This window comes from Hydra vulgaris, chromosome 05 (genome assembly GCF_038396675.1).
Source record: "Hydra vulgaris chromosome 05, alternate assembly HydraT2T_AEP".
Classification (NCBI taxonomy): Eukaryota; Metazoa; Cnidaria; class Hydrozoa; order Anthoathecata; family Hydridae; genus Hydra; species Hydra vulgaris.
The window spans coordinates 39322745-39350683 of NC_088924.1; the positions used below are offsets into that span (position 1 = coordinate 39322745).

The window sequence follows — 27939 nt, forward strand, 5'->3', positions numbered from 1 at the left end:
TGAGCATTTAATAAGAAGTTCACTCCTCCTTCCTAACTGATGTCGCAAAACTTGCCCAGAGGTAGCGCTTGAACCACGGATAGTTTGTGTCTAAGGCAAGTGCGCTACCACTGCGCCATGGCTGATTTATGCCTAAAGCTTTTATTAAGGCTATTAAATTTTCTGTCTTTATAGTATTCTGCAACTTTTTCAAGAGCACTTGGAAATAGTTTTTTGAGCTCTTAATTCTTAATTCTCTTTTACTTATTTGTAAAATCTTCTTCAACTCAACTTTCAAAGATCTGAAAGTAGTAATATTTAGTGGTTGGACCAGATGTATGGTGTTTAGGATTAAACATGTAAGGTGGATACTTTATCCGATCATGCTTTAAGATATTAGTTAAAAATGTGAAACTAAATTATCTCCAATAACGATCTATGCTACTGTTACTGAGTTGCTGTTTCAGGTACAAAAATCTCAGTGAATCAACTGATTTCGAACTTTCGAATATACTTCCACGAGGGCCACTACTTGTCTACTTTAAGTAACAGTTTGAAGCTTTATAAACAATCATAGGAGAAATTGGTGCGATCAATAAAGGATTTCATCCAAACTGGGTCAGGGAAGTTGCTTTTAAGTTTTGAATCAGTGACGCCTATTCTGTTTAGATAGTCTTTAGCCAACGTATATTCATTTTATCCAAAGACATTTTCCAAATTATCAAGAGGCTAAGAATTTTTAGTATCTTTTGCCCTTGTATTTTTATATGTAATTTGTAGAATCGTCTGCCCTCCATTTTTTTCATGTCTCAGCTTGCTTTTGTTGCGCAGAGGAGCATATGGTATCCCAGTTATTTTTTCAGCAACTGTTATTTGTACTTTCCGAATTTTTCCTTTTATATAACTTACTAACACGTTTTATATAACAAGCATGATCTCTCTTACTAACACGTTTTATTCTTAAAGGTGAAGTTCTAATCTCCGAAAGGCTAGTATTAATAGTGTCACTTAAACATAATATATCATCTATGTCATCAGTATCGTCAATTTTTTCAATTAAGTTTGTGGTTGATTAAGTTTTGCGGCGATTTGGACTCATTTTTGACCTGGAAAAGTGATTTATTTGTTAATTTTGTCTCTAGGTTAATACATCTCAACCCTTTAACTGAGCAACAATTAGCCTTACCAAAAGAACTTAAACAATAGCGCTGCAAATGCGTGTTTTTAACCAACAACAGCCATTAGTGGCGGAAACAAATTAAAGTAACATTTTTAATTAAATTAAGTTTGTCTGACAATTAAACACAGTTGCTTAATGAAAAGTTCTGAGCAAAAATCAATAAAACCCTTTTTTCGTCAATAAGTACTAAAATGACATAAACTTTGGTCAAATTTTTATTTTTGTTTAACAGACATGGCAGGATGTAGATATATTTAAAATAGCTCTTGTTTTATTTTCAATTCTAACTTTCGTCTTCTAATAATTTTATTCGATGTTAGTTATAAACTTATGTAAGCTTTTGAATTTAATTTATTAATTATTAAGAGATTTGTCCGTAGAATAAAAATATACTTACTAAAATTAGCTCTTTTCGGCAAGTTAATTTACGGAACCTAATATTTAAAATATCAAAGACTTTGTAGACCAAACTATAGTAGACTGAACTTAGATGGTTTTAGTTCAAGGAAAAATCTCTTCAAATTGATTTTTATCGTTTCTAAATGTGTAAAATAAGCTCTTTCCAATAATGGAATTAAAAAAAAAAAGATTTGATTACATTAAGTTTTTGGGGTTCAAATACATGTTATTTGGAGGTGGTTCGTATATAAAAAAACCCAAATCGTTCAATAAAGTTATTATGTTATATTTTTTTGGTTTTTCCTATTTAATGGGCTAAAACTAAAGCTTTCATTAAATTAAAACAAAAAAAAAAAAAAAGGAATGTTTTTTTTAATAAAATATTTACCAAAATTTGATGCAATTTTGGTATATCTTATAAACAAAATAACTTAGGAACAATTTATCAAAAAAACTTCAAATTTGGCCTAAATATTCATTGTTAATAGGTTAAAAACATTCACCAAAATTATAAAAATAGCTTCTACCAGTATTAAATAAATGCTCTTATTAAAACAAAAATAGTTTTTAGATCATAAATAAGGGGTTCCTTACAGTTCATTAAAGGTTCCTTAAATGGACAATCAGCAAAAATTTTAGAGCTATAGCATAATTATTTTATGAAATATACTGTTTGTAGTTGAAGCAAAAGTTAGAGAAACATATCATTGAGAAAAACACAAATATTTATCAAGAACATAATTAAAAGTTTCATACGCACCAGGAAGATAAGGATCTGTTACTTCTTTTTCATTTTGAATGTCTATAAATCCTTTCTTAATCTTCCTGATTGTCTTTCTTCTCTTTTTACCATCATCTGATGCTTTTTTTTTTCTACACCCGAATACTTATTTTTTATCTTTTTCAACTAAACCATTTTAAGCACATACACCGCATTTAATACTAAGGTGATTTAAAACTGTGTGTAAAGCACCAGTGCCATCATTAAACTGAACAGTTGCAGAATAAACTCCAATTTCTAATATTTTACACTCAAAAAAAAAATTTTTTTAGGGCACTTACTCCAAATTATTTGATTTATGCTTTCATCTGAGTTTTGCGTTTGACCATGAAGACATTTAGATAACAGCTCATCTTCCGATAGACTAATAAAGATTGGCTTTATAATATCATGAATCCATTTTGGTATACTGTTATGACTAATAAAACATTTTCCTGTTGACTTTTTTATACATATACCAACTATTAATACCTGGTGGACGAAATTGATGTCGATAAGATTCATCGGTTAAATGAGTACAATGCCAAAGATTTGCAAGAACCGATTTCTTCATAGCATACAAATGATTAATATTATCTCTAATAGCTTTCCCATAAATGTTTTGCATTAAGTTAACGGTAAATTCAGTCAGTTTTCCCTTTCCTGAAAGCGGGGTTTTAGTGGCTAATCATTTTTAAATGTGTCCGACACATTCCGACTTTACTGGTGTCACATTAAATTGTGAATAAGGATTTGAATCAATTACTTCCTCACAATACGAGGTGTCCCCATCCCCTAAGTGTTCATGGTAAATCAAATTATGCGTCTGTACTGATCTACTAAATGTTTCAACTGCTCCGGCTCCTTCCATTGAACCAGATGATCCTTTATGATTTATATTGCAATCATGGATCATTAATCATTCATTATATTCAGGATTTTTTAGACTTAAACTTTTTATATTGCATTTATGACAGTGTTTCAACATTATATGCAGATCACTACATTTGCCATTATGGCAGGCTGTTACAACACCATTTAGTGATACGTGTCCACGTTTTTGCCATGTGCCATCGATCAAAATACGGCAAGTTCCATAATTCATAATCTTTTAATTTACATCACATTGATCAAACGCTAACAGTGCAGTTTTTTCCATGCTCTTATTGGCAGCTGCAAAATAAGCTGCATGAAGCTCTTCATTGATATAACTATAAGTTGGTTCAGATAACCCATACATATTCATGCATCGTGTAAAATTAGAAATCGCTTCTTGTCCTTTTCCTTTTTCTCTAAATGCTATAACAGCTCTTGCATTTGCCTCAAATGAGTTTCTCCCTTGAGTTTCTTTACTCGGTGAACATTCTTTAGAAGAGATAAAACTAACATTAACTTGACAATTGTTACATAATAATATTAATTTGGAAGCTAGTCCCATGCGTGAACTAAGTTTGTTCCATAGTGTCACGTCTCTAGAGTCACATGCAGAACATATAGCTGTTTGCTCTATGAACCTTTTCAACAATTGAAAGTCAATCAAAATTGAATAATCGTTTTCATCAGTCGGTGAAACTTGAGTTGCAATTTTTACTTCTCTTATAGTTTTTTTATAAGGAAAACTTGCGACCTTTTCTGAAATCAAACTTTTTGATTATTATATTTATACTGAAATCAAACTTTTCGATTATATGTTTACGATTGGATGGATTACCCATTAATTTCAAATATATTAATAAAAAACAATAAACTGAATTTAATTATTCGCAATAAATCTTCTTGTAGAACAATGCAAGGACTCTAACTACTTGATAATAAACCAGCTAGTTTAATGAAATGTACTTGATGTTTTAGGGTATCATTTTTTGAGAGAAAAAAAACTGTTGCTATGGTGTTGCTTAGGATTTCTTTTTTTTTTCATATGTGTAAAAGCATAAAAAAACTGCTTGTAAATAAATTTTGTTTAAATTTAAATACCCAGCATGAAAGAGCAATAAATTCTAAACAAGAAATAGTTGTGAAAAAAAATTTGAAAAAAAAAAAATCTTATGCACTTTTATTCTTTAGGAACCACCTAAAGGTATTTTACTTTTGTCCCCATATTGGTTTTAGAATAACTTAACATAGGCAAGAGATAATTTTTCATCCTTATATTTTTACGGAGAATCTTTAGAAAAAACAACAATACTAAAAAACTTTTTGTTCTAGTAATATGACCCTACAAAAAAACAGTAAAAGTTTATGGTGTTGAATTTGTGACGCTATTTGTTGAACCAAAGACTAAATTCTAGGCATAAAGTAAAAGTTGTATTAAATAATTTGCAATCTACACCTTTGGTTTACTAAGAGTCTAGGTTTTTAAGATATATTATCTTTCCATTTTAAAAATATAAGACCCCTAAAATAATATTTTTAGCTATTAACTGATATTGAAATTAATGTAAGTCTTACAAAAAGTACCACAAAATTTGAAATAACAAACATTTTTACTTAAAACTTTGGCAATATTAATGAATTATATTTAACTGCATACTGATAGAATTTTATAAAAATCTGAAATGGTCGTGTGGGGATGACTTCGAAAATTAGGCCGTTTGGCGTGGATTGACCAAAAAATCAAATGAAACACGATATTCATCAGCGTTAATTTTTTTAATTGCAATAAGTCGAAACAGTCCTATTTGTAATTTTAAAATATTAAGTGGCTATGAATTCGCGCCGTTATTATTTCCTTAAAAATGGATTTACAAATACATTACAAATAAGTTTAAAGTTTTAATTTATAAATAACGCATCAAGAGGATATGAAAGCAACTTATTAAAACTAATAAATAAAATATTTCTTCGTAAGTTATAAAATTTAAAACGTTTTGACTATTGCAAAAAATAAATCAAATTCAAAATCTTTTCGAAGACTGACTTTTAACGAAAAGAAAGTTATTGTATAAATTCTATAAATGTATATATTAGTACCTTAGTAAATAATAGTTTTTTCTTTCTCGCTCTTTTATTTTTCTGTAGTAAGTATTTACTTTTAGAATTATATTAATAAAATAATTATAATTGTAAAATATCCAAATAAATCATTAAGATAATGAGCTGAAAGCTGTTAAAGAATATTTTTCTTCCCGTGTGTGAGTGTTACCTTTGCTTTTAGTTTGAATGAAAAGAATTGACTTGGTAATAATTATTTTTTTAACTTTTTGGGTGCAAATATATGCAACAAACAACAATACTCCTTTTGCAGATCTAAAAAGCATGTATATAACTGTAAAAACGGTATTAAAGGTCTCTTCTCCTTCTGACAACGATGCTTTACTTATTTGAACAAAACCAAGTAGCTCAATTACTCCAAGTATTAATGTAAGTTTTAACGCTACCCTCACAACATTAACTCGAGATGTTCTTCCTTCCCCAAATATTTTGTTGCTTTTTTTCTCTGACAATGTGATTTTATAAACGGTAAATAACAAACATACTAACGATGTTAGTATAATAATTACGATTGGAATTATAAAAGAAAAAAGATTCGCATAAAACCCTTGAATCCAGCAAATTCCATCTCCATAGCCAACATACGCGACACCAGTTTTTTCCAAAGTAACGTTTATAAACAAATATATTGATGGTATAACATAAATTACAATAAAATATTGAATTAACGTTTTCCGTTTTAAAAACTGATGATTATAAGAACCGAACGTAGCAGCCACGTCAAGCGCTAAGATAAGAAGACTATGATAAGCTACCAATAGAAACCAATGTAAAAGTATGGAGAGAACTTTACACCATAACCTATTTTTGTGGATTTGTGTTGAAATTAGAAATGTAAAATCAGCAAAAAACAAGTTTATACATAATGTTGTTGACGTAACACTAGACCATGTTCTAAGTTCTTTAAAATATGTGTAAACAATTATGATAACTATATAACATAGTAAACTTGCTGATGTTCCGATTTTTGATATAATATTCGCAACGTTCAAAACATTATTTTTCCATTTCAAAACAATATTGTTGTCACTTTCTTTACATACTCCAACACCATTTGCAAGTGGGATGTATTCATTTGGGAGGTAAGTAAAACGTTTACCGTTATAGTTGTAGACAATGGTTTGATTGGGTTCTATAGTGTAATTTATGATTATATTGTAAGAGCACTGTTGTTGTAAATGAAAAAGTTTGCAGAAGCTGATATATTTTTTTTCTATTCCAGACAGTGCAATATCAATCCAGAGTACTACCTCCTCACCAGTTATATTAGAATAAACGGAGTTGAAAGATGATGCAGAATAGTTTTTATCAAAAACTTCGATAGTTTCTGGTTGCGCACAAATTCTTTTGTTTTTATAACTTCTGGTTAAATCAAATCCATACATATCGGTGATTTCTTGATTTTTTACGGACGAAATTAACACCGAAGTTGCATAACTGAAAATGATCGGTTGATGTTTTTGAAAAGATTGTAGTTTTACGTATGTAAAAACCTCGTTTGTTTTAAAAATAATTTTGTTTGCTTTTCTTAGTTTACTCGAAGAAATAACGAGGGAGGAACTTATTGTTTCCAAAAACATTTCGTTTACTGCAGTTAAATTGGTAGTTTCATTTACAAAAACAAATAACGTAGGTTGTTGTGAAAATAAGCAGTCATTAAAACTTTCAGTGTCAGTATTGCGCAAATAACTATTCCAGTTACATTTTAATCCTAATGATTCAGATGAATTTAAGTTATCGTTTTTATTTTCTCTTATTTCACATTTATCAGTAAATGTATCGAAGAAATAACCATCGTTGCATTCGATACCATGAGAGTTGGATTTATATGACTTTTTTACTTTCGACTTATCGTTGATATTAATTAAAACAGCCCAATTCATTTCTTCCCAGTCACTGGCACCGATAATAGGCGGTTGTCGGCATATAAAATCATCTTCATTTAGATTTCCCAGATTACTATTAGCACATCTATAACAGTCATAATTTTTGTAAATCTTATTGTATATATTAAGTTTTCCCGAATATGAATTGCATAAATTGTAATAAGGATTTCCAATTGAACAATTATTTACAAAGTCATTTTGTTCGTCCTCTAATTCGCATGGTAGTACATATTTTTCAATGTATTCATTTTTCTCTATATCAATAGAACAACCTTCATACTCTTCTAAAATATCTAGCCATTTATTTTTACTTTCAGGGTTCATGGTTGTTCTTAAATCCTTATCAGATATCATTCCTGAACATTGAATTGTCAAATTAACCTGCTGATAGGTTGCAAAATTACATTTTGCACATGCAGCATTTCTATAAAGTAATTTATTAGATCCTATGACTGGAATATTTTGAAATAAGTCTTGAGTACTTATGTTGGTACATTGATTTTTATCTTCAATATTTGCTTCCTTTAAACATGAGTTAACCATCATATAACTCGTACTAATGTGACCTTGGTTCAAACCAATAAATGCTAAACTTTCACACACTGCGTCTTTATAAGTTTTTGATGTATTTACAATTTTATCCATATAGTCAAATAATGGCAGTGGGTTATTTTTGTTCCAATAAATGTCAATGCAGCATGTCTTATATAAAAAGCAAGTACTGCTACAGCTGCAGCACAATGGAAAACTGTTCGAATGACACAGGAACTCTGATGTGTCTATATTCCATAATAGATTTGAAATGTTCCAATATGCTTTCAGAGGAAATTGGTCATTTGCCAAAAATCCTATTAATAAATGAATACTTTAATAAATGCTAATTCTATACAAATTCATTTTTTTTGTCTTTGCACCATAATTTTAGTTAAATTATATCTATTTGTATAACTATAGTCAAAAGAAAATGGTTAATTTCAATATAGGAGAGAATGGGGAGAAGTGGGACGCAGTAGAAGTGGGACAGCCTGATATTTCTAATTTGGAGTAATGCTTAAATACCTTTATTTAATGCACGTAATTATATTTTTTCCCCTCTATTTAGCAGAAACTGCTTTCTTTCCCTGCGTTCTCTAGAAATCCTAATTTTGAAATGTACTTTAAAAAGTGTTTACATTTGGGTGAAGTGGGAAAGAAAAAATAAATATATATGCCCTGCTTCTTCCCGTCGCCATTCAATTATTTTGATAAGTGAAAGCTCTTAAACATTTTTATGTCAATTTGGTGATTTTATGATTTTATCAGTTTCTATTTAATAATTTTTCGTAAAATGTTGGTTTAAATTTATTTTACTCACACTTGTCCCACTTTACCCATGGTTTCTCTAAAAGCAAAAATTTATATACTTAGTTATAACTGGCTGGAAACCTAAGGGGATTGAATCGATGCCTAAAAAGAAAGTTTATTCGTAATGACTTGTTTGGTTCAGTTTATACATCAAATAATAAAGATATTGCAATTACCCTACAAAAAAATTTACGTTTCCCACTTCTCTCCACTCTCCCCTACAACTTTATAAGTGAATAAATTTATCAATTCTAATAATACTCAAAAATTTTGATGTTAAAAATTACCAACTGCAATAAAAGTACTCGACTTCAAAATTGTTATAAAAACTATAAAACTTATTAACTATAACTTTAATTTTTATAAGATTTTCATATACCATTGGTTGTGTAAAAAAATTGAAAAAAAAAATGTTTTTATCCCTTTTCTGCTACAGTAGAATCCCGTTAACTCGGACTCTGATGGGGTATATATTTATTGTCCGACTTAGCGAATGTCCGAATTAAGGTGGCTACCCACTATTTACATAAAATCTTTAAATGAACCCTTTTATCCCCCCATATTTAAATATTTCAATTGCATTGGAATCAAATAAGACAAAACAATACAAAAAATTTATAATTTTATTATTACGTTATTAATTATGCGCATAATTAACTCAAAAATAGCATGTTTTCTAACAAGGATAACTAGTTGCAGAGTTTTCCAAATTAAGTGAATCTTTTCAAAAACCTTGTTTCTTATATGAACTGTGTGCTGAGTCAAAAAAAAACTGATATTTTCATTCAATTCTCTGAAATTTACAATTTAGTATAAATCCCTAAAAAACAATCCTATTGACCCAAATTTTAATTTGAATGAGATACCATAATATATACATTTTTGACTCAGCACATTCATCTAGCTAAGTTTTATCTCTCTAAAAAATTTCAAAGAAAAATATTAAACAAAACCAAAGATATCTTTGTTAGAAGGTACAAAATCTTTAAATGGAAAAAAAGGCATTGGAAAAAAAAAATTCAAAAATAAAAAGCTACAAATTCAAATATGGTCTGATTTTAGTACTTTTGACCAATGTCATTTAGCTAGGGAATAACTTAACAGTGTAGATAAGAACTTGGTTAAGGTACAGTAAAAATATGGAGAAAAAGTGCATATTAGTTCTGGAGAAAAAAAGTTCCAACTGTCACTAAGACCGTTGCTAAGGAACTTTTGGATGTTTACCCTTTTTAAGGAACAAAATTAGAGCAAACTTATAAATTTTTCTTCCATTGTTATATATTTTATTGTTTATAAAGGTTAAAACTTCCGAAAAATAGAAAGAAAAATTTTTTTTTTTTTTTAAACTTTTTATAGTGGGTAGCCACCTTAAGCAAAGCTCTCGTTAAGTCAGACTTTTTGAAAATGTCCGACATTTAGATTTCAAGACTTATCGAATGTTCTTCGATATACAATAGTTATGTACACATATATATAGAACAATATAACCTTATGTGAAATATATACTTTTGTATATAAAATATATACTATAAACGAAAAAAGTCCGAAATTGATGTTTGTTTCAGTGACTCGCACAATTCTTTTTCAAACAGCTTTGAAGCATTCAAAGCTATTCTTCCATTTTCACTACTCTGAGTAAACATCGAAAAAATAATAAGAATATATCAATTGCTTTACGAATTTTTTCCGTCGTTGACTTTTTCACCGTTTCATCCGACCTTTCGTTTCCTTCTTCTTTTTACATTTCTTCTTCAATTACCTCAATGATATCTTGAAGAATATTTTCATCTGTTATCACTTCTCCAATTATTAAAACGTCATCATCAATTGTTAACATATCTTCGCAAGTAAAATCTTCCGGGACTAGATCCTTATCATGCTTACGTAACTGATCAATTAACTTTTTTAATGCATCGAAGTATTCTTCGTCTTTGTCTGGTACTCTTACTCCTTTCTTAAATCCTGCTTTGCAGAAGCAGTTAAAAATAGTGGTTTCAAAAACTTCATTCCAAGAATGAACAAGCATTTTCAAAGCATCAAGTATGGAGATTGAAGGCATTTGTGTGCTTGTCTGTGTGTGTCTGTATATATATATATATATATATATATATATATATATATATATATATATATATATATATATATTACAAGTCAGATCAGGTTATCCTGCTACTAGTAACATGTAACCCGGTGCAATCTGCTTCATGTCCTGCTGCCTTGTAGGATACGCCTTTTTAGGCAAAGACTAAAAGATGCCAACTCCGATTTAAAACACCCCCTGCCTTGGGACTCTTGGTTCAGTAAAGGCTAGAGATGGTGTCTCGATAAAAATACTCATCTTGGGGAGATGTTAAATGCACCCGGCTACTGTCTTGAAGATGGCCTCCTAGGCAAAGACTTAAGGGGTAAACAGATTCTATCTGTTGACCAGCCTCGCACCCCTTCTTCATCTATTAGGCTGGCGCAGATGTATTTTTAATGCATTGTTTCCAGTTTAGGATGTTGAATGCTAGATCTTCTTGACTAATTGCGTGGGTTTTGCTTGTGTCTCTGTTTTTATGAATAGGCAACTCATTTTATTATCTCCTAATGAGGGTACAGCTCTAAAACTCAGTTTTATGGTTCTGAGGCCGGCTGGTAGTCAGGTTTCCCGAACTCTGTGGTAGCTCTCAGAGAGGCTGAATCCATCAACAGCTAAAAAATATCAAAGTATTAACAGAACCATGTTGCGCATGGATGGTGTCCCTGTTTGTACTTTTGGTGTGTTTTGGTGCATTGCAGAGGCCACATTTGGAGCCCTTTGTTACGGCTTAGGGTTTATTAGTAGTAATGAGGCAATTGCTTGGGCTATTAAACGGTGTTCTGAGTACTATCTATGCTTTGAGTCAAGTTCTTCAATCTAATTTAAAAATGAATAAAGTACCAAAAACTATAAAACACAAAAACCATCATCATCACCAAGTTCTCTAAATCTATCATTCACTAATATTCGTGGTCTTCGAAGTAACTTTTTTTCTGTTGAGTCTTATCTCTTGCAAAGTTCACCAAACTTACTTGCTCTTTGTGAGACTAATTTGAGTTCGGCTGTCTCATCTTGTGATCTTAGTGTTGATGGTTATCTACTTCTAACTCGTAAAGACTCCAATAGTCACATGCTTGGCCTGGGCATTTACATTCGTAAGAATTCACTCATTTGTCGTGAAACTAGGTTTGAATCCACATACTATTCTTTCATGTGCTTTCGTTTAGCACCACTTCACTCTATTAACTTTCTCTTTGTTCTATATCGCTCTCCTTCATCTCAAGACTGCACTCTTTTTGACATTATTTCTGATCAAATTGACCAAGCCCTCTCTCTTTATCCATCAGCTAATATAGTTGTTGTCGGTGACTTTAATGCTCACCACTCTGAATGGCTTGGCTCTAGTGTCGGTGATTCTGCAGGCATTAAAGCCCACAACTTTTGCCTTTCTCAATCCTTAACTCAAATAGTCAACTTTCCAACTCGCTTTCCTGACAACCCGAATCATCTACCTTCTCTACTCGACTTATGTCTTGCTTCTGATCCTAGTCAGTGCTCAGTTTCTACACATTCACCTATAGGTTCTTCTGATCACAGTTTGATCTCTCTAAAATTAATATCTCATTCTTCTTCATCATCTGAATCCCCCTATTATCGAACCTCTTACAACTACAGTAAAGTTGACTGGGATTCTTACCGTGATTTTCTTCGTGATGGCCCTTGGGTAGAAATCTTTCATCTTCCTGTCGACAAATGTGCTTCTTACCTAACTTCGTGGATTCAGGCTGGCATGGAATCTTTTATTCCCTCTCGACGATTCCAGGTCAAGCCTCACGCTCCTCCATGGTTTTCGTCACACTGTGCTGCTGCGATTGCCAATCGAAACCGTTACTTCCATATTTATCAGCAAAACAATTCTCCAGAAAACAGACGTCTGTTTATTACTGCTAGAAACAATTGTAAAAAGGTTTTGTCTAACGCCAAAACCCGCTATTCTCAGGTCATGAAATCTCGTATCTCCTCTCAAAAATTAGGCTCTCGTGACTTCTGGAGAATCTTTAATAATATCAATAATAAGGGCAAATCTATAATTCCACCTTTCTTTTATGGTTCAGACTTTTTCACCTCACCTAAAGACAAAGCCGAATTGTTTGCTAAAAACTTTTCATCAATATCATCTCTTGATTCCACAAGTTGTGTTCTACCTGATATTGCCAACAAACAGGTTGATCCATTGCTTGACATTCATATCACTCCAGCATCTGTATCTAAAGTGATTTCCTGCCTAGACTCTACTATAACTTGTCGCCCGGACAACATACCTGTTATTGTCTTGCAGAAGTGTTCTCCGGAGCTGTCATCTATACTCTCAAAACTATTCAACAAGTGCTTATCAGAGTCTTGTTTTCAAGCCTGCTGGAAAACGGCATCTGTTATTCCTATTTTCAAAAATTCTGGAGAGCGATCTGATCGTGTAACTATCGTCCCATAAGTCTTCTTCCTATCATAAGCAAGGTTTTTGAATCTTTATTTAACAAACACTTAATTTCTTATCTTCAATCTAATAACTTACATTCTCGTTCTACAGTTGATTTGCTGACAGTAATAACTGACAGGTTTTATCGTGCTTTAGATGAAGGTGGAAAGGTTAAGGCCATCGCTCTTGATATTTCAAAAGCTTTTGATAAAGTTTGGCATGCTGGTATTCTCCATAAGCTGTCTTCTTATGGTGTATCCGGCAACATCTTTAAGATCATTGAATCCTTCCTTTCCAATCGCAGCATAAAAGTTGTCCTCGATGGACAGCACTCTTCTTCTTATTCTGTAACTTCAGGGGTTCCTCAAGGTTCTATCCTTGGCCCTATACTCTTTTTAATTTACATTAACGATCTTCCAGATATTCTCACATCTAAGGTGGCATTGTTTGCAGATGATACTACCATTTATTCTTGTCGTGATAAGAAACCAACACCCTCTGATTGCTTGGAGGGGGCATTTGAGCTTGAAAATGATCTCACTTCTGCTACAGCATGGGGCTCACAGTGGCTGGTGAACTTTAATTCAGATAAAACTCAATTTTTTTCAGCCAATCGTTATCGCAATAATTTAGATCTTCCTATATTTATGAACGGTGATGTACTCGATGAGTCACCTACTCTTTTTCTTCTAGGATTAACTCTCACTTCCAATCTTTCTTGGAAACCATATATCAAATCATTTGCAAAATTAGCATCTGCTAAGGTTGCATCTCTTTATCGAGCTCGTTACTTTCTTACTTCGGATTTTATTCTCTGTCTCTATAAATCTCAAATCCGGCCTTGTATGGAATACTGTTGCCATATCTGGGGCGGATCTTCTAATGATGGCCTTTCTCTTTTAGACAAGGTGCAAAAACGCATTGTAAACATAGTTGGACCTGCTCTTGCAGCCAACCTCCAACCATTATCACATCGTCGTAATGTTGCTTCTCTTTCTCTTTTCTAGAAATACTATAATGGGCACTGCTCTAAAGAGCTAGCGTCTCTTGTGCCATCTACTAAAAATCATTCTCGTGTTACTCGTCATTCAATTAAGTTTCATCCTTTTTCTGTGACTGTTCCTAAGTGCTCCAAAAACGCTTATTCGTCAAGTTTTTTTTCTCGAACATCAGTTCTTTGGAATTCGCTTCCTTCATCTTGCCTTCCTGATTATATAATTTGCAATCTTTTAATTCGTATGTTAATCGTTATCTTGCTATACAACCTTCATATTTTCTCTTTTAGTAACTTCTAACTTTAATTAGTGGCTGGTTGCAGCCTTGTTGGAAGCGAAGACGTTTAAAAAAAAAATTTGTTTTCGGTTATCAATAGCATTTATGATTTTGTTAATTATATTAATTCGGTACTTACACTTCAACGATCGACTGACTCCTTGATCCATCGGCTGCAAACGATGTTTTAACAAAACAATATTGTTGGTAAAGTTGTTTCCTCCAAGGAGTGGTCGTTTTATTAGTAACATCTTGACTTTCACCTCTGAAAAATTAGAAAAGCAACTTTGAAATCAGCACAAATTTTATCAGCTATAATTTAGGACTTTATTTGCTTTTTATGCAGTGCGTGGTAATAAGCCAAATCGTGGTAATGACTTTAAACAGATTAAAACAAAAGAATTGGATTGATAATTTATTGATTTATGAGCGATAAAATAGAATTGAGAGTTCCATGCTTAATAACATTTTTTTAGACAAATGACTAAAAAAAAGGTAAATATCAATGAAAAAATAAAATGATAAAATGATAAAATACCTGATATTGTTTTAAACGATACATTTTTTTTTTCCGTCTATCTAACCATTTAACGGATGCTTGAAAGTTGACACAACCAAGTTTGTTTGCAAAATGCAAAACTTTGACTTTGAAAATGGTTCCAGACACAGGAATGTTTTGGTGTCGGGTGTTTAAAAGCCACATATAACATCCTTTATCCAAATCCTCATTTAGGGAGACACGCATCAGCCCTCTTTTCGCAGAGTTTTTGTTTTTTTCGACTTCTGAATATATTGTTTTTTTTTCTTTTAACCATCAAGACAATGTTTGCTTTGAAATACCATATGCCTTTAATATAGATACAGATGATTCTCAAGTTCTTTTAGTATTTTGTATTTTTCTGTTATAGTTCTACTTGGTAGCTTTCTTTTAGCAATCTTCAACATTTTTAGTAAACAAAAAATGATCGAAGTATAAACGAATCGAAGATATCAGTGAAAATGTTTAGTTCGTTAAATTATGTTTGACGCAAAGGTAATTAATTTTCGAAAGTTCTAAGTTTTGAATTTTAATTAATATTTTTAAATTTTTAATGTAATAGTTTTTAACAAATAGAATTTAATCGAAGCTTAACTTAATCGAAAGATCTACGTAAAAATGTTTAGCTATGTTTAATTATATTTGATGCAAAAGTATTTTATTTTCAAGCGTTTAAAGTATTAAAATTTTATTGAAGTATTGGAGGTTTTGTTATTACATGCAATTTAAAATAAAAGTCCTAGGAAAGCGAAGTTTTTTGCCAAAGGGACCTCAAAAACAGTACGAGTTAGCAAATGGTCCGACTTAACCAGGGTATAATTTAAGCAGATGATTTTACATTAAGTTGATAGGGAATGTTCAAAGGGAATTGAAATTCCGTCCGACTTAGTAAAAGTCCGACTTATTCAGGGTCCGATTTAACGGGATTCAAATGTACATAAAAAATAGATGTCAGCTAGTTTATCATAATGAATCAATATATGCTATTGAATTTTTTAATGAAGTTTTTCCATAACCTCAACTAAATAAAAATTGAGATAGATTAGCTTGAGAAGGATGTCTTTTAAACGAACAGCAATTTCAAAATTACAAAAAGCTGCATTTTTTAACATATTTTTTTCATTTTATTTAAGTGAAATCTTTTTGACGAAGAGTTCAAAATATTTTTCAAAACAATCTAACAAAGAAAAAAATAATAATAATAATTTTATAGTTCATTATAATAAATACTATTTATTTACAAATATTTTACCTTGAAATTTTATAAAAATTAAAAAAGCGAATAGCATTTTTTTCACCATGAAGTTTGTTTATGATGATGGCAAACGATACCTATTAACAGTTAAATTAACATTGTTATTTTTTAAATGAACTTTTTATTTTCATGACTAAAATAAAGTTAAATGTTGAGCTCAACATAACTTTTTTTTTTTACGTAAATATTTATTATTGTTTTTGTTCAATTAATTTCAGTTATAGATATACTAAACATGCTGAAAATTGTATCACTTGAAAAAATAATAAAACTGAAAATTATATTGTTTAAGTATATTGAAAGATGTAGAGACTTTTATAAGTTTTTCTTACATTTCCCCCTTCCCCCCCCCCCACCTCTATACAGCCCTCCCCTCCTAAAAAAAGAATTTAGTTATTAGGGGCTGTTCAAATAATACGTGATACTTTTATTGTCGTTTTTCTAACACCCCCCTCCCCCATGTGATATTTTGTGGCATTTTGAAGAAATTTTTATAAGTGAATATTTTAATTGATTCGATGTATACAAAAACGTCCTAAGTCATAAAAACTATTTTTTCGGGGAACGAGAAAAACTTATTAAATCCAAAATTATTACTTTAATGAATTCAAAAAAAAATCTGGGTGCTTTTTGACATCTTTAAATATTGGATTTGTTGAAATATATATCAAAATTTGTGAAATATATATGTGTTATACATAGTTAAAGTTGTCTGACTTAAAAATTGTTTTAATGACTTAGAAAGTTTTTGTATACATCGATTTAATTGTAATAGTTTATTTTTATAAAAAAATACAATTGATTTATATCTTTCTAAAAGCTAAATTTGTTCCCAAATCGGACTTTGTTCTTTTCCTTCAAGTATTGGAGTTCCATGTTTTTAAATAATTTTTGAAGGCCAGTTGAGGTCAGAGGTATCAACATCGTCTTGATCATACCACTCAATTGTTTATTTGTTCGAACTTAAAAAGACACACATGAGTTCAGATAGACGTTGAGCAACTAGGTGTTGAGGTCTAATTTTTTGAATCTTATTCGAATATCCAATACTTGAGCAAACTGTTTTGTGTTGTTTCATTGACTTGACTGTTGCAAAATATAAACTGCAATTGGTATAAATTCTTTTTCGTAAGGAATTTTGAATGCATGGACATGAGTAGTCGTATGGCAATCCATTGGGATTATCTCTTTGCAAAATTGTTTTGTAAAGTGATAAGTTTAAAAAGAGAGATACAAAGTTGTTCTTTGTATTATTGCATTCAAGACCATCTTCTCCTTGGAACAAAGAAATTGGTGGTGGAAGAAAACCAGTTGGAAAAAGATGAAGCAGTGAGCTGCGACAATGACCACAGCATTTTTGATCACTACATTTTACAACTTGAAGGAAGTATTGACTTTCTCTGACATGTTTAGCATCCCACTCTGCTCCGAAATGTTTTAACTGTACACATTTTTCATTGTTTGGTTTTATGTACTCGGCTTTAGTTTCAAATCCATCAATGACTGTGCTAGACCAAATTTGTGCAAGAACTTCACCTGCTTTGGCAAAGTTTGCCTTCTCCATAACTTTGTCTGTTGTTTCTCCTATTAAATTAAGATGGCTTCCAAAATGATCATATGGAATCATAATTCCTGCTCGGTCATGGCTTAGCGTAGTCATTCTTCTCTCTACCCTGTTAAAGGCACTTCTGCCAGGGGCATTAGTTGCCACAAACATTCCGTCAAGGTCATGCTCTTTGAAATAAGCCTTAGCACAATGAATTGTTTTTTCATATCTTTGATTTTCATCTGGCCCACCATCAGCAGTTATAATCATGACTGGTTTGCTAACTCCATTTTCAGTAAATAAGCTGCTTTTAAATGCAGGAAGATGGTCTATTCTGTTCATGTCTTCTAAGTGACTAAGTGCTGTTGATGAATCATGTTTTGTACATCTGATTGCTATGTATGTTGCGCCAGAGTATGCGACTGCTTGTTTTTCCATGCATTCTTTTTTAATTTTTATGGCTGCAATTACTGAAGGAATAAGTTTGTGTTGAGGAGCAATTACAAAATTATGATCAGCTTAAGTTACCTTCTACTCCATATGCATCATCATTGGTGCTTGTTTGCTTGCAGCTGTCAATCCAATTGGCACCCTGGTTTTATCATTATGGGAGTGAAACATCACTTCTTTAGGACCCAAAACTGCCGCAAGTTCTTCAAGGGATGATTTGGCAAATTTTGTGTCTGCATGATATTTTTGCTCAGAATTTTGTGCTCTTATTAACCGGATAGGTGCAGTTTTAACATATCTTTTTCCTTCTGTTCTCAATGATCTGCTTGGAAGTAATCTTAAGTAAACTCCTGATCTCGAGAGATTGTAACCATGATTTTTCAATTATTCAACCAAGTCATTTAATGTTTTTACATTTCGAACCATTTCAGTTCTTCTCCTACCATCAGAAGCAGACCCTTTCATGGCAATATCTACTAGTGCTTTTATTAAACTGACCTGATCACAGGCTAGCGGTCGACCTTTTGATACTGAATTTTTAATTCCACACACCCTTTTTCTAATATCTGGAACTAATGCTTCTATAGCTTTTTTTAGTCTGGTTGCTGTCTGGCGTTCAGTGGCTTTTTGACGAAGTACAAGATCTCGGTTTTTTTCTACCCAAAGTTTTTGCTTTTGCCCTAGTATTTGGTAGTCTTCTTTTGACAACAAGTTGCAATATTTTATTTTAGTGAGATATGCAATATCTTTTTGTAAAATAAAAATTTCATCTTTTAACTGATCTTGTTTCGGGGCTTGTTTTGTTAAAACTTTTGAGAAATTGGAGGGGGTTTTTTTTCACACTCTTCCCTTGTTGAAATTGATGGGGTCGCATCAGTTACGCCATCAAAACTGATTTTAGATTCAACCACACGCTTTTTTGGTGCATTTGATACTTGGTTCGGTAATTTTGTCCAGTGAGATAAAATACCAACTTTATATCGGAGTTCGATTTGTTTTAGCTCTTTTAATTTTTTTCAACTTCTACATTTAATTCGGATAATGTTTTGCTCTTTGTTTTAATCTTAGACCAGATTTTATTTGTTTCTTCTTTAGACTTTTGCTTCTGTTTGTTTGCAAATGCTTTTAAATATCATTCATAAATAGATTTGTAAAGTTTTTCTTTTTCACTAGACATTTTTAATGTATAACAACATTAACAACAAAAAATTAATTTTCCTTACAATCATTACGATAAATTAGTATATAGTAAAGATAATTTTAATAATAGCATTAATGATAGTACTACTATTACTAAAATGTTATATCATAGTAACTAAATAGCTTAATATATAATAAAAATGATAAGGTAACTAAAGTAGTTCGACAAATTCATTATAATAGAGTGACACAAACATTAAAAGTAATTATAACAATAACATTAAAAATTAAAGTGCTGTAAAACAAAAATATTTATAGATCAGATGACAATCAAGAATTATATTTATGTTTAAAGATCAAAATTTAAACAACTATTAATACTAAAATTTTTAGTATATTTATACAAATATTCGTTAAAAAATAAAATTGGGTTTTTAACAGTAACATAAATTGCTTTTAAATAATCGCCCACTATCTGGTTTTTTTATGTTTGTAGAATCAAAATTTCTTTTTATGTCTGCGATTACTTTCAAGTAACTTATAAAGAAACTAATTTGAATTTTTTATTTTCATTTGTTACGCTCCGTTAAACAATAAACGCTAGCTACTTGTGAAGTCGTTGCATAGCATTTTTCTTAAAAATTTTCGTATTGTGTATAATTATCTCGGAGTTTGCAATTTTAAAAAATTACGCAGTGATAAAAAATTTAATTTAAAAAGTTATTTATCACGTCACACTGTAGCAAGCCACCCCCTCCCCCATTTGATATTTGGTGACACTTTCCAATACCCCCTTTATGGACGTAATTTATGGACGACTCTTTAGCAAAGGTATATTAAAATTGTAACCAAAGGTAATATTCTGAAATAAAATCCAACATTAAAAACAGAAATTAAAACATTTATTTAATAAAAATAATAAAAATAATAAAAATAGTAAGAAAACTACGTCATTAAGCGTCTTGTAAACTTTGTAAATATAAAGAATAAAAAGCTTTGTACGTTATATAAAGTAGTACCTTTGTTTTAGGAAAGGTTAAAAATTTAGAGTTTAGAATGTGAAGTTAAAATAAACATTAAAATATCTTTAATATATAATGAAGAATTCATATATTTATTTATTAAAGAAAATTTCAATTAACAATAGAGAAACAAAATAAAAAGAAAAAACAACGATAAAAACAAAAACAAAAAAATTAAAAACATTTTAAACTTAAATTAATCTTTTCCTTATTAGAAAGAATATTAACTAGTGTATATCAGTGTATATTCTGTTATTATACACTGATGTATATCAGTGTATTTTCATTTATAATTGAATAATCAAAATTATTTCGCATAATATCAGAATTAGTTTTACAGTATATCATTCATCAATTATACCTGCATCAATATTGCCATAAATTCATTAAACGTTGTTATTGTTTTATGTTTAATTATTTGCAATTTATCCAATTCCAGTAAGCTTAATATGTGTAAAACAGTTTATATTGGATATAACTCTGATTGCGCGTTCTTGCATATTAAAATTTTTTTCAATTTATTTCTATTAGTACTGCACTGAGCAATGTTAGCGTAATTAAGGTAACAACAAATGAAGGAGAAATATAAAAGTTTTAAAAAAGATGGATTTGGAGGTTTTGCTCGAGAGATTTCACCTTCCAGATACTTCACATGATCTGACCACGTTACATTACGCCAGCAAATTTTAGCATGGTTTCTGTTATTATACCGAGTGATTGCAATTCCTCAATACAAAATTTTTATTTTAATATTTGTGGTTGGGCCTTTGCGGTTTTTTAAAAATCGGAAGAACTTTTGTCAATTTTCATATTTTACTTTGTTTCGTAATATAAGAAGCAATAAGTGAAATATTATTAGTTTCAATTTGTTTTGTTATATTTCTTGATATAGCTGGTCACAAGTTTTACTGAGAAAATGAAAAATCAAAAATTATCTGATGTTTAGAGATTATAGTCTAAAAATACAAAAATTATATTAAAAGACGAAATTTGACTGCCCGTACGGACAGTACACGGACCTTACATTTACATTTATCGATAGCTGTGTGTTTAATCTTCCGTTTGAACAATAAATTTGCCCGTGGTCACATTACCATCGCAATAATTCAGCTGTGAAAAATACGTTTTTGAAAATATTGTTCCTGCTCAAAACCATTATAAATACTTAAGCCGAAAGATTTGTGAAAAGTACAACTTGAAACACATTTATTAACGTATATTTACAAAAATAAAATCATGATCTTAACTTTCTCCTCGGAAAAAGCATTTTTTTTAAATTTATAAAATATTATAAAAAACACAAACTTTATGCAATTTCTAAGGATAATGATTAAGGATAATTAAATTATTTTTGATTGAAAGAATAGTATTTACATTGTATTATATAATATATGCTATTAAGGAAATTAGTTATTAAATTAATTTCCTAAATTTAATATTCTAGAGGAATAAAAAAGAAAATACACACATTTCAGTTTATTTCGGGTATTAACACATTTTTCATGATTGGTAAGAAAGAATTAAGAACTTTTTTTTAATATGTTTTATCTTACGACCATTTTAAAAAGTACCTTTTAGAAAGAACTTATATTTCATTTACTTTTAATGAATTATAAAGAATTTAATAAACAAGATGGTTACAATCCATTATGGCGGTGTCAGGATGTAACTGATGGGTTATTTAGCATTGAACAATTCGGTAGATATGTTTCATAGCACTTTGAAGACTCTCAATTTAAATTGCATGTCAAAAATATGAAAGAAATAAAATCAAACTAATTCAAAAAAACGATTAGGAGAAGTTAAATATAGTTTATAAAAAAAAAGTTTATATGTGCCTACCACGGGTTCAAAAATGGTATGAGTTGTGAACAATTAAAAAAAACATTAAGAAAAAACTTCACGTACAGCATATCAATTTTGAAATCAATTTTTACCGTGAACAATGTAAATCTTCTCATCAGCTTCTTCATCGTCATGTTTTGTGCACTCACTTTTGTGCATCGGCACTGTTTTGCGCTATTCCCATTTAAATGAGGTAAAAAACTACAAAAAGTGCACTCCTAATCAACCAGAACCATTAAGAACCAATCAGATCGAGTTCTTAATAAACTTAATCAAGACCTGAAAAGATCTTTGTAAATGAATCCAGGGTGATCTCAATATTTAGATTTAAGCTAAGTACAATTTAAGTACATAAAATACCAGAGTGTATGTTTGTCAAAGGTACTCAGAAATACCTAAAGTAAAAGTATCAACAAAATTTAAATACTGATACAAAAAAAACTTGCCGAAACAGTTGCTCCCAAACAGTCAGACAACTTTATCTCCGGTTTATTTCAAGAGGTTGTTAATGAAAAAGAGAAGCATTCCTTGGTCTTTGTTTTTATGAGTGATTTATTGCAAGATGTTGCATGCGGTGTGACAAAAGTAAAGTTTGATAGTGGAGACAAACAGAAAGTTTGTCCCCACTATCAAAACCACATGCCATTCTTATAGCAAAGTTTAGCGAGAAAATATATTTTTATGATCAAAGCTGCGAAATAAATGATTACTTTTCGCATTAATTTTATTCATCCCATAGCTGAATTTTTTGCTAAGAGCTTTTTATCAATTTCATCTCTTGATTCCACTAATCACATCCTACCTGATATAGCTAACAAACATGTTGATCCATTGCTTGACATTTGCATCACTCCAGCTTCTGTATCTAAAGTGATTTCCTTCTTGTGAGACTCTTGTGAGACAGCTTGTGGGATGGACAACAAACTTGTTATAGTCTTACAAAAGTATTCTCCAAAACTGTCATCCATACTTTCAAAACTATTTAACATGTGCTTAATAGAGTCTTGTTTTTTATCCTGCCGGAAAAGAACATCTATTATCCCTATTTTTAAAAGTTCTGGAGTGTGATCTGACTTGTCTAACTACCGTCCCATTAGTCTTCTTCCTATCTTAAGCAAGGTTTTTGAGTCTTTAATTAACAAATATGTATATTTTTCATCTTGAATCTAATAACTTACATTCTGATCATCAATACTTTTTTCGATCTCTTAGTTCAACTGCTGATTTGTTAAAGATAATAACCCATATGTTTTATCGTGCATTAGATAGATGCGGTGAGCTTAAGGCTATTGTTCTCGACATTTCGACATGCTGGTCTTAACCATAAGCTCTCTTCTTACTGTATATCAGGTAACATCTTTAAGACTATTGAGTCATTCCTTACCAACCATACTATAAAAGTTTTTCTCGAAGGACTGCATTCTTCTTTATTTCCTGTAACTTCAGGGGTTCCTCAAGGTTCCAGCATTTGCCCTATACTTTTTTAAATTTTACATAAACAATCTCCCAGAAATTCTCACATCTTAGGTAGTATCGATCGCTAATGATACTACCATTTATTCTTCTCTTGATTACAAGCCAACACTCTCTGATTGCTTGGAGGGGGCATTTAAGTTTGAAAATAATCTCACTTCTACTTCAGCATGGAGCTCTTAGTGGCTGGTGAACTTTAACTCAGATAAAAATTAACTTTTTTTTAGCTAATCGTTATTGCAAGTATATAGATTTTCCTATATATTATTTGTTAAATGTGTAAATAACGGAGCCAGATAATGAGATTTTGTTTTCTGCCTGCTCCCGTCACATCTTTACTAAAAAATATTATGAGTAACTTTTTATGAAAAAGACGAATAATATTGAAAAACAAAGAAACAAAAAAAAAACATGTATCAAATCCATTGCAAAACTAGCATCTGCTGAGGTTACATCTCTTTTTCGTGTTTGCCACTTTTTTACTCCTGATTCAGTTCTTTATCTCTATAAATCTCAAAGATGTTCTTGTGTAAATTACTGTTGTTGATTATTTGCAGCAGATTTTCGAATGATGCCCTTTCTTTTTTAGACAAAGTACAAGAACTTATTTAGGTAAACATAGTTAACCTGCTCTTAAAGCTGCTCTTGATGTCAAACTTTAACAATTGTCACATTGTCGTAACGTTGCTTCTCTTTCTCTTTTCTATAAATGCTATAAAGGGGTGCTGCTCTAAAAAGCTAGCTTTTCTTGTGCCATCTACTAAAATTCATTTTCGTATTACTTGTTATTCAATCTCCTCTCGATAGTCTCTCCTTTTACTTTGACTGTTCTTAAGTACTTCAAAAATTCTTACTTGTTTAGTTTTTTTCTTTGAACATCATTTTTTTAGAATTCGCTTCCTTGATCTTATTTTCTGATTCATATAATTTGCAATCTTTTAAGTCGTCCGTTAATCGTTATCTTGCTTTATAAACTTCATCTTTTCTCTTTTAGTAACTTCCAAATCTATTAATGGTTGCTTTCAGCCTTGTTGGAAGTGGAAATGTTTTAAAAAAAAAATTCCATGAATAATTTTAGTTATAACTTTATTATATAATATTATTATCAATTATTATATTTAGATATAATATTATTTTATATTAATATTACTAATTATTATATATTATTATTATATATTAAGAGTTATTTCTTTATTAAATTCTAAATTTTAAAATCTAAACAAAATTTCTAAACAAAACATGAAAAAGATATTTGCTGATTTAAACGAGCTGTATATACTCAGTAGGCACGCGGTATAGTGCATATACTTAGTACATAAAGTTTAATGTATATAATGAGTCTATCAGTAGTGAGTATAGTGTATATACTAAGTAGGCACGCGTGGGTCGTCCGGGAGACTTACGTCTCACGTACGTCCAGACGTCCGTAAGAGGTCCCCCGGACAACACATGCCCACTATGTAAGTTGAAAATAAGGATGTACCGGAATTCCGTTCCGGTAGGAATTACAATATTTCAGGCTGGAATTTATTTTTAACTTTTTTTTCAAGACATTTAACACGGACTGTGTAAATTAATTTAAAAAATCATTGTCTTACAGGGCAATGAAGAACTATAGGTAAATCTAGGTAAAAAATACAACGTTCTTAACTAACACATTGTAATTTTGTTCGCAGTAATGAATTATGTCAGGATATCTAGAAGTTTAGGAATATTTTAGTACAAAATAAATTGCTATATAGCTTTGGGGAACAAACTAAGTCTTTTTTCATCAAAAATATTACCTGCCTTTGAGAAAAGTGTCATTTTAAATGTTACTTAAATTTTAAATAATTAAAAATTATATGATGCCTAATACTGTAAATATTTTAATTTTAACCTAAATGGAAAAATAGAAAGAAAAAAAGGAATAATTTAAATATAAATATTATGTAGGTTACAACTTTCAATAAATAAAATTATATCAAACAAATAAAAACAAAATATTAGATTTAAATGAAACAGGAATCAAACTAATGAAATAGGTTATATATATATATATATATATATATATATATATATATATATATATATATATATATATATATATATATATATATATATATATATATATTAAACATCTTTGCTTCCAATAAGGCTGCAACCAGCCACTAATTAAAGTTGGAAGTTACTGAAAGAGAAAAGATGAAGATTGTAGAGATAACGATTGACGGACAATTTAAAGGATTGCAAATTATATGAATCTGGAAAACAAGATTAAGGAAGCGAATTTTAAAGAGCTGATGTTCGAGGAAAAAAACTAGACGAATAAGCGTTTTTGGAGCACTTAGGAACAGTCACAGAAAAAGGATGAGACCTAATTGAATGGCGAGTAACACGAGAATGATTTTTAGTAGAAGGCACAAGAGACGCTAGCTCTTTAGAACAGTGCCCATTATAGTATTTCTAGAAAAGAGAAAGAGAAGCAACATTACGACGATGTGATAATGGTTGGAGATTGGCTGCAAGAGTAGGTCCAACTATGTTTACAATGCGCTTTTACACCCTGTCTAAAAGAAAAATGGCATCATTAGAAGAACGGCCCCAGATATGGCAACAGTATTCCATACAAGGCCGGATTTGAGATTTATAGAGGTAGAGGATAGAATCCAAAGTAAAAAAGTGACGAGCTCGATAAAGAGATGCAACATTAGCAGATGCTAATTTTGCGACTGATTTGATATATGGTTTCCAAGAAAGATTGGAAGTAAGAGTTAATCCTAGAAGATGAAGAGTAGATGACTCATCGATTACTTCACCGTTTGACTCATGACTCATCGAGTACATCATCGTTTATAAATATAGGAAGATCTAAATTATTGCGATAACGATTGGCTGAAACTATATATATATATATATATATATATATATATATATATATATATATATATATATATATATATATATATATATATATATATATATATAATATATAATATATAAATATATATTATATATATGAAACCATATATATTTATAATGAAACCTTATATATATATATATAATATATGCTGAAACCATATATATATATATATATATATATATATATATATATATATATATATATATATATATATATATATATATATAGACACACACACTCTTTTTTATAGCCTTTTTAACCTAAAAAAGTTATAAAAAAGATTAGAAAATTGTGTTTATACGCATATGTGTGTGTATATATATATATATATATATATATATATATATATATATATATATATATATATATATATATATATATATATATATATATATATATATATATATAGATTGATAGATAGATAGATAGATAGATAGATAGATAGGTATAGTGTTAAAAGTTATTTGGTATTAGTCAAAATTAATAAAATAAAGTTAAAACTTAAATAATTATTGAAGAAATTAAAATCCGACATACCTCTTATCGCAAAAACGTTCTTTTTCTGTATTTAAGCCTATAAAATAATAATAAAAAAAATAAAGAAAATATGAAAGAAAAAGTTTTTATCTTTATGAAAGTTCTCAAAACAAAAAAATAACGAAATAAAAAATTTTAATTTTCATTATTTAGTTAACTTGTTATCGTGTGATTGATTAATAATTTATATTTAAGTCTACTTAAAAAAGCATTTCATCGTTGAAACGTGTAAGGTGTTTATTTTCATGTTTTTATTTTTTATTTTACTTAATGAACTTTGTAATGCTATAGAATTGGCGAAATAAAAAGTAATCATACAATACTTGCATTAAAACTTTATGATCATATTTCTTTAAATATTTACCATTTTATTTACGTCATTTTAACGATTTTTAATATTATAGTATTTATATTATAGTATTTATAGTGTAGTATTATAGTATTTGTATTATAGTATTATAGAATTATCTAGCATTATAATACTTTTTTTTTTATTTTTTTTTTAAATTTTATTAAAGTTCAATCAAAATTCATTACTTTAATGGAATTCAAAAGCTTTAAAACCACCTGATAAAGTATTCCGCTATGTTATATTCCATCGAACGAATATTACAATCACTTTTTTACTTGCATAATTTTTTACAACAATATTTATAACTATAATACGTTTTCATGACATAGTTTAATAGTCTTATATATGACGTAGTTAGACATATACAAGACAACTGATAAGCAGTCATAGTGATCTAACTCTACTTATTTAATTAGATGAAAGGTCTAGTAATGAATTAAATAATTAAAACATTTCAATTGAGATATAAAAGAAGTTGATGTAAAACAGGAACTTGACGCAACCTAGTTTTTTTGCAACTAGGTGTCGATTGGCTTACTCAACTCAGGCCATAGAGCTTTATTTAATGA

The 27939-nt window shown here is 30.0% G+C and overlaps 1 protein-coding gene and 1 long non-coding RNA gene across 4 annotated transcripts in view; one reads left to right on the forward strand and one right to left on the reverse strand.

Moving 5' to 3' along the window:
• LOC136080851 (uncharacterized) overlaps positions 1 to 6654 on the forward strand; it is a 24755-nt gene extending 18101 nt beyond the window's left edge. The window contains exon 3 of the long non-coding RNA XR_010638682.1: positions 6532 to 6654. This is a non-coding gene — a long non-coding RNA (uncharacterized LOC136080851). The remainder of the gene's footprint in view (positions 1 to 6531) is intronic.
• LOC136080850 (uncharacterized) lies at positions 5024 to 27671 on the reverse strand. 3 transcript variants are annotated; one of them, XM_065798160.1, is made up of 4 exons: positions 27019 to 27160; positions 14849 to 16180; positions 14450 to 14575; positions 5024 to 8043 (listed from the first exon to the last, which is right to left on the reverse strand). In XM_065798160.1, exon 4 carries the CDS (start codon positions 7838 to 7840, stop codon positions 5402 to 5404), a length of 2439 nt encoding a protein of 812 aa, XP_065654232.1. In that variant the 5' UTR covers positions 7841 to 8043; positions 14450 to 14575; positions 14849 to 16180; positions 27019 to 27160; the 3' UTR covers positions 5024 to 5401. The 3 variants fall into 3 exon arrangements, with proteins under 3 accessions (XP_065654232.1, XP_065654233.1, XP_065654231.1); XM_065798159.1 differs by lacking the exon at positions 14450 to 14575 and adding an exon at positions 27586 to 27671 and having other exon boundaries at positions 5117 to 8043; positions 16101 to 16180; positions 27019 to 27055; XM_065798161.1 differs by lacking the exons at positions 14450 to 14575; positions 14849 to 16180 and having other exon boundaries at positions 27019 to 27142.
• Between the last annotated feature and the right edge of the window lie 268 nt (positions 27672 to 27939).

Coding starts and splice junctions, on each gene's coding strand:
- LOC136080850 (XM_065798159.1), bottom strand. CDS start 16,149: ATGGTGAAAAAAATGCTATTCGCTTTTTTAATTTTTATAAAATTTCAA. Junction 8,044..16,100: donor AATTTTTATAAAATTTCAAG/GTAAAATATTTG, acceptor ATTTATTAATAG/GATTTTTGGCAAATGACCAA.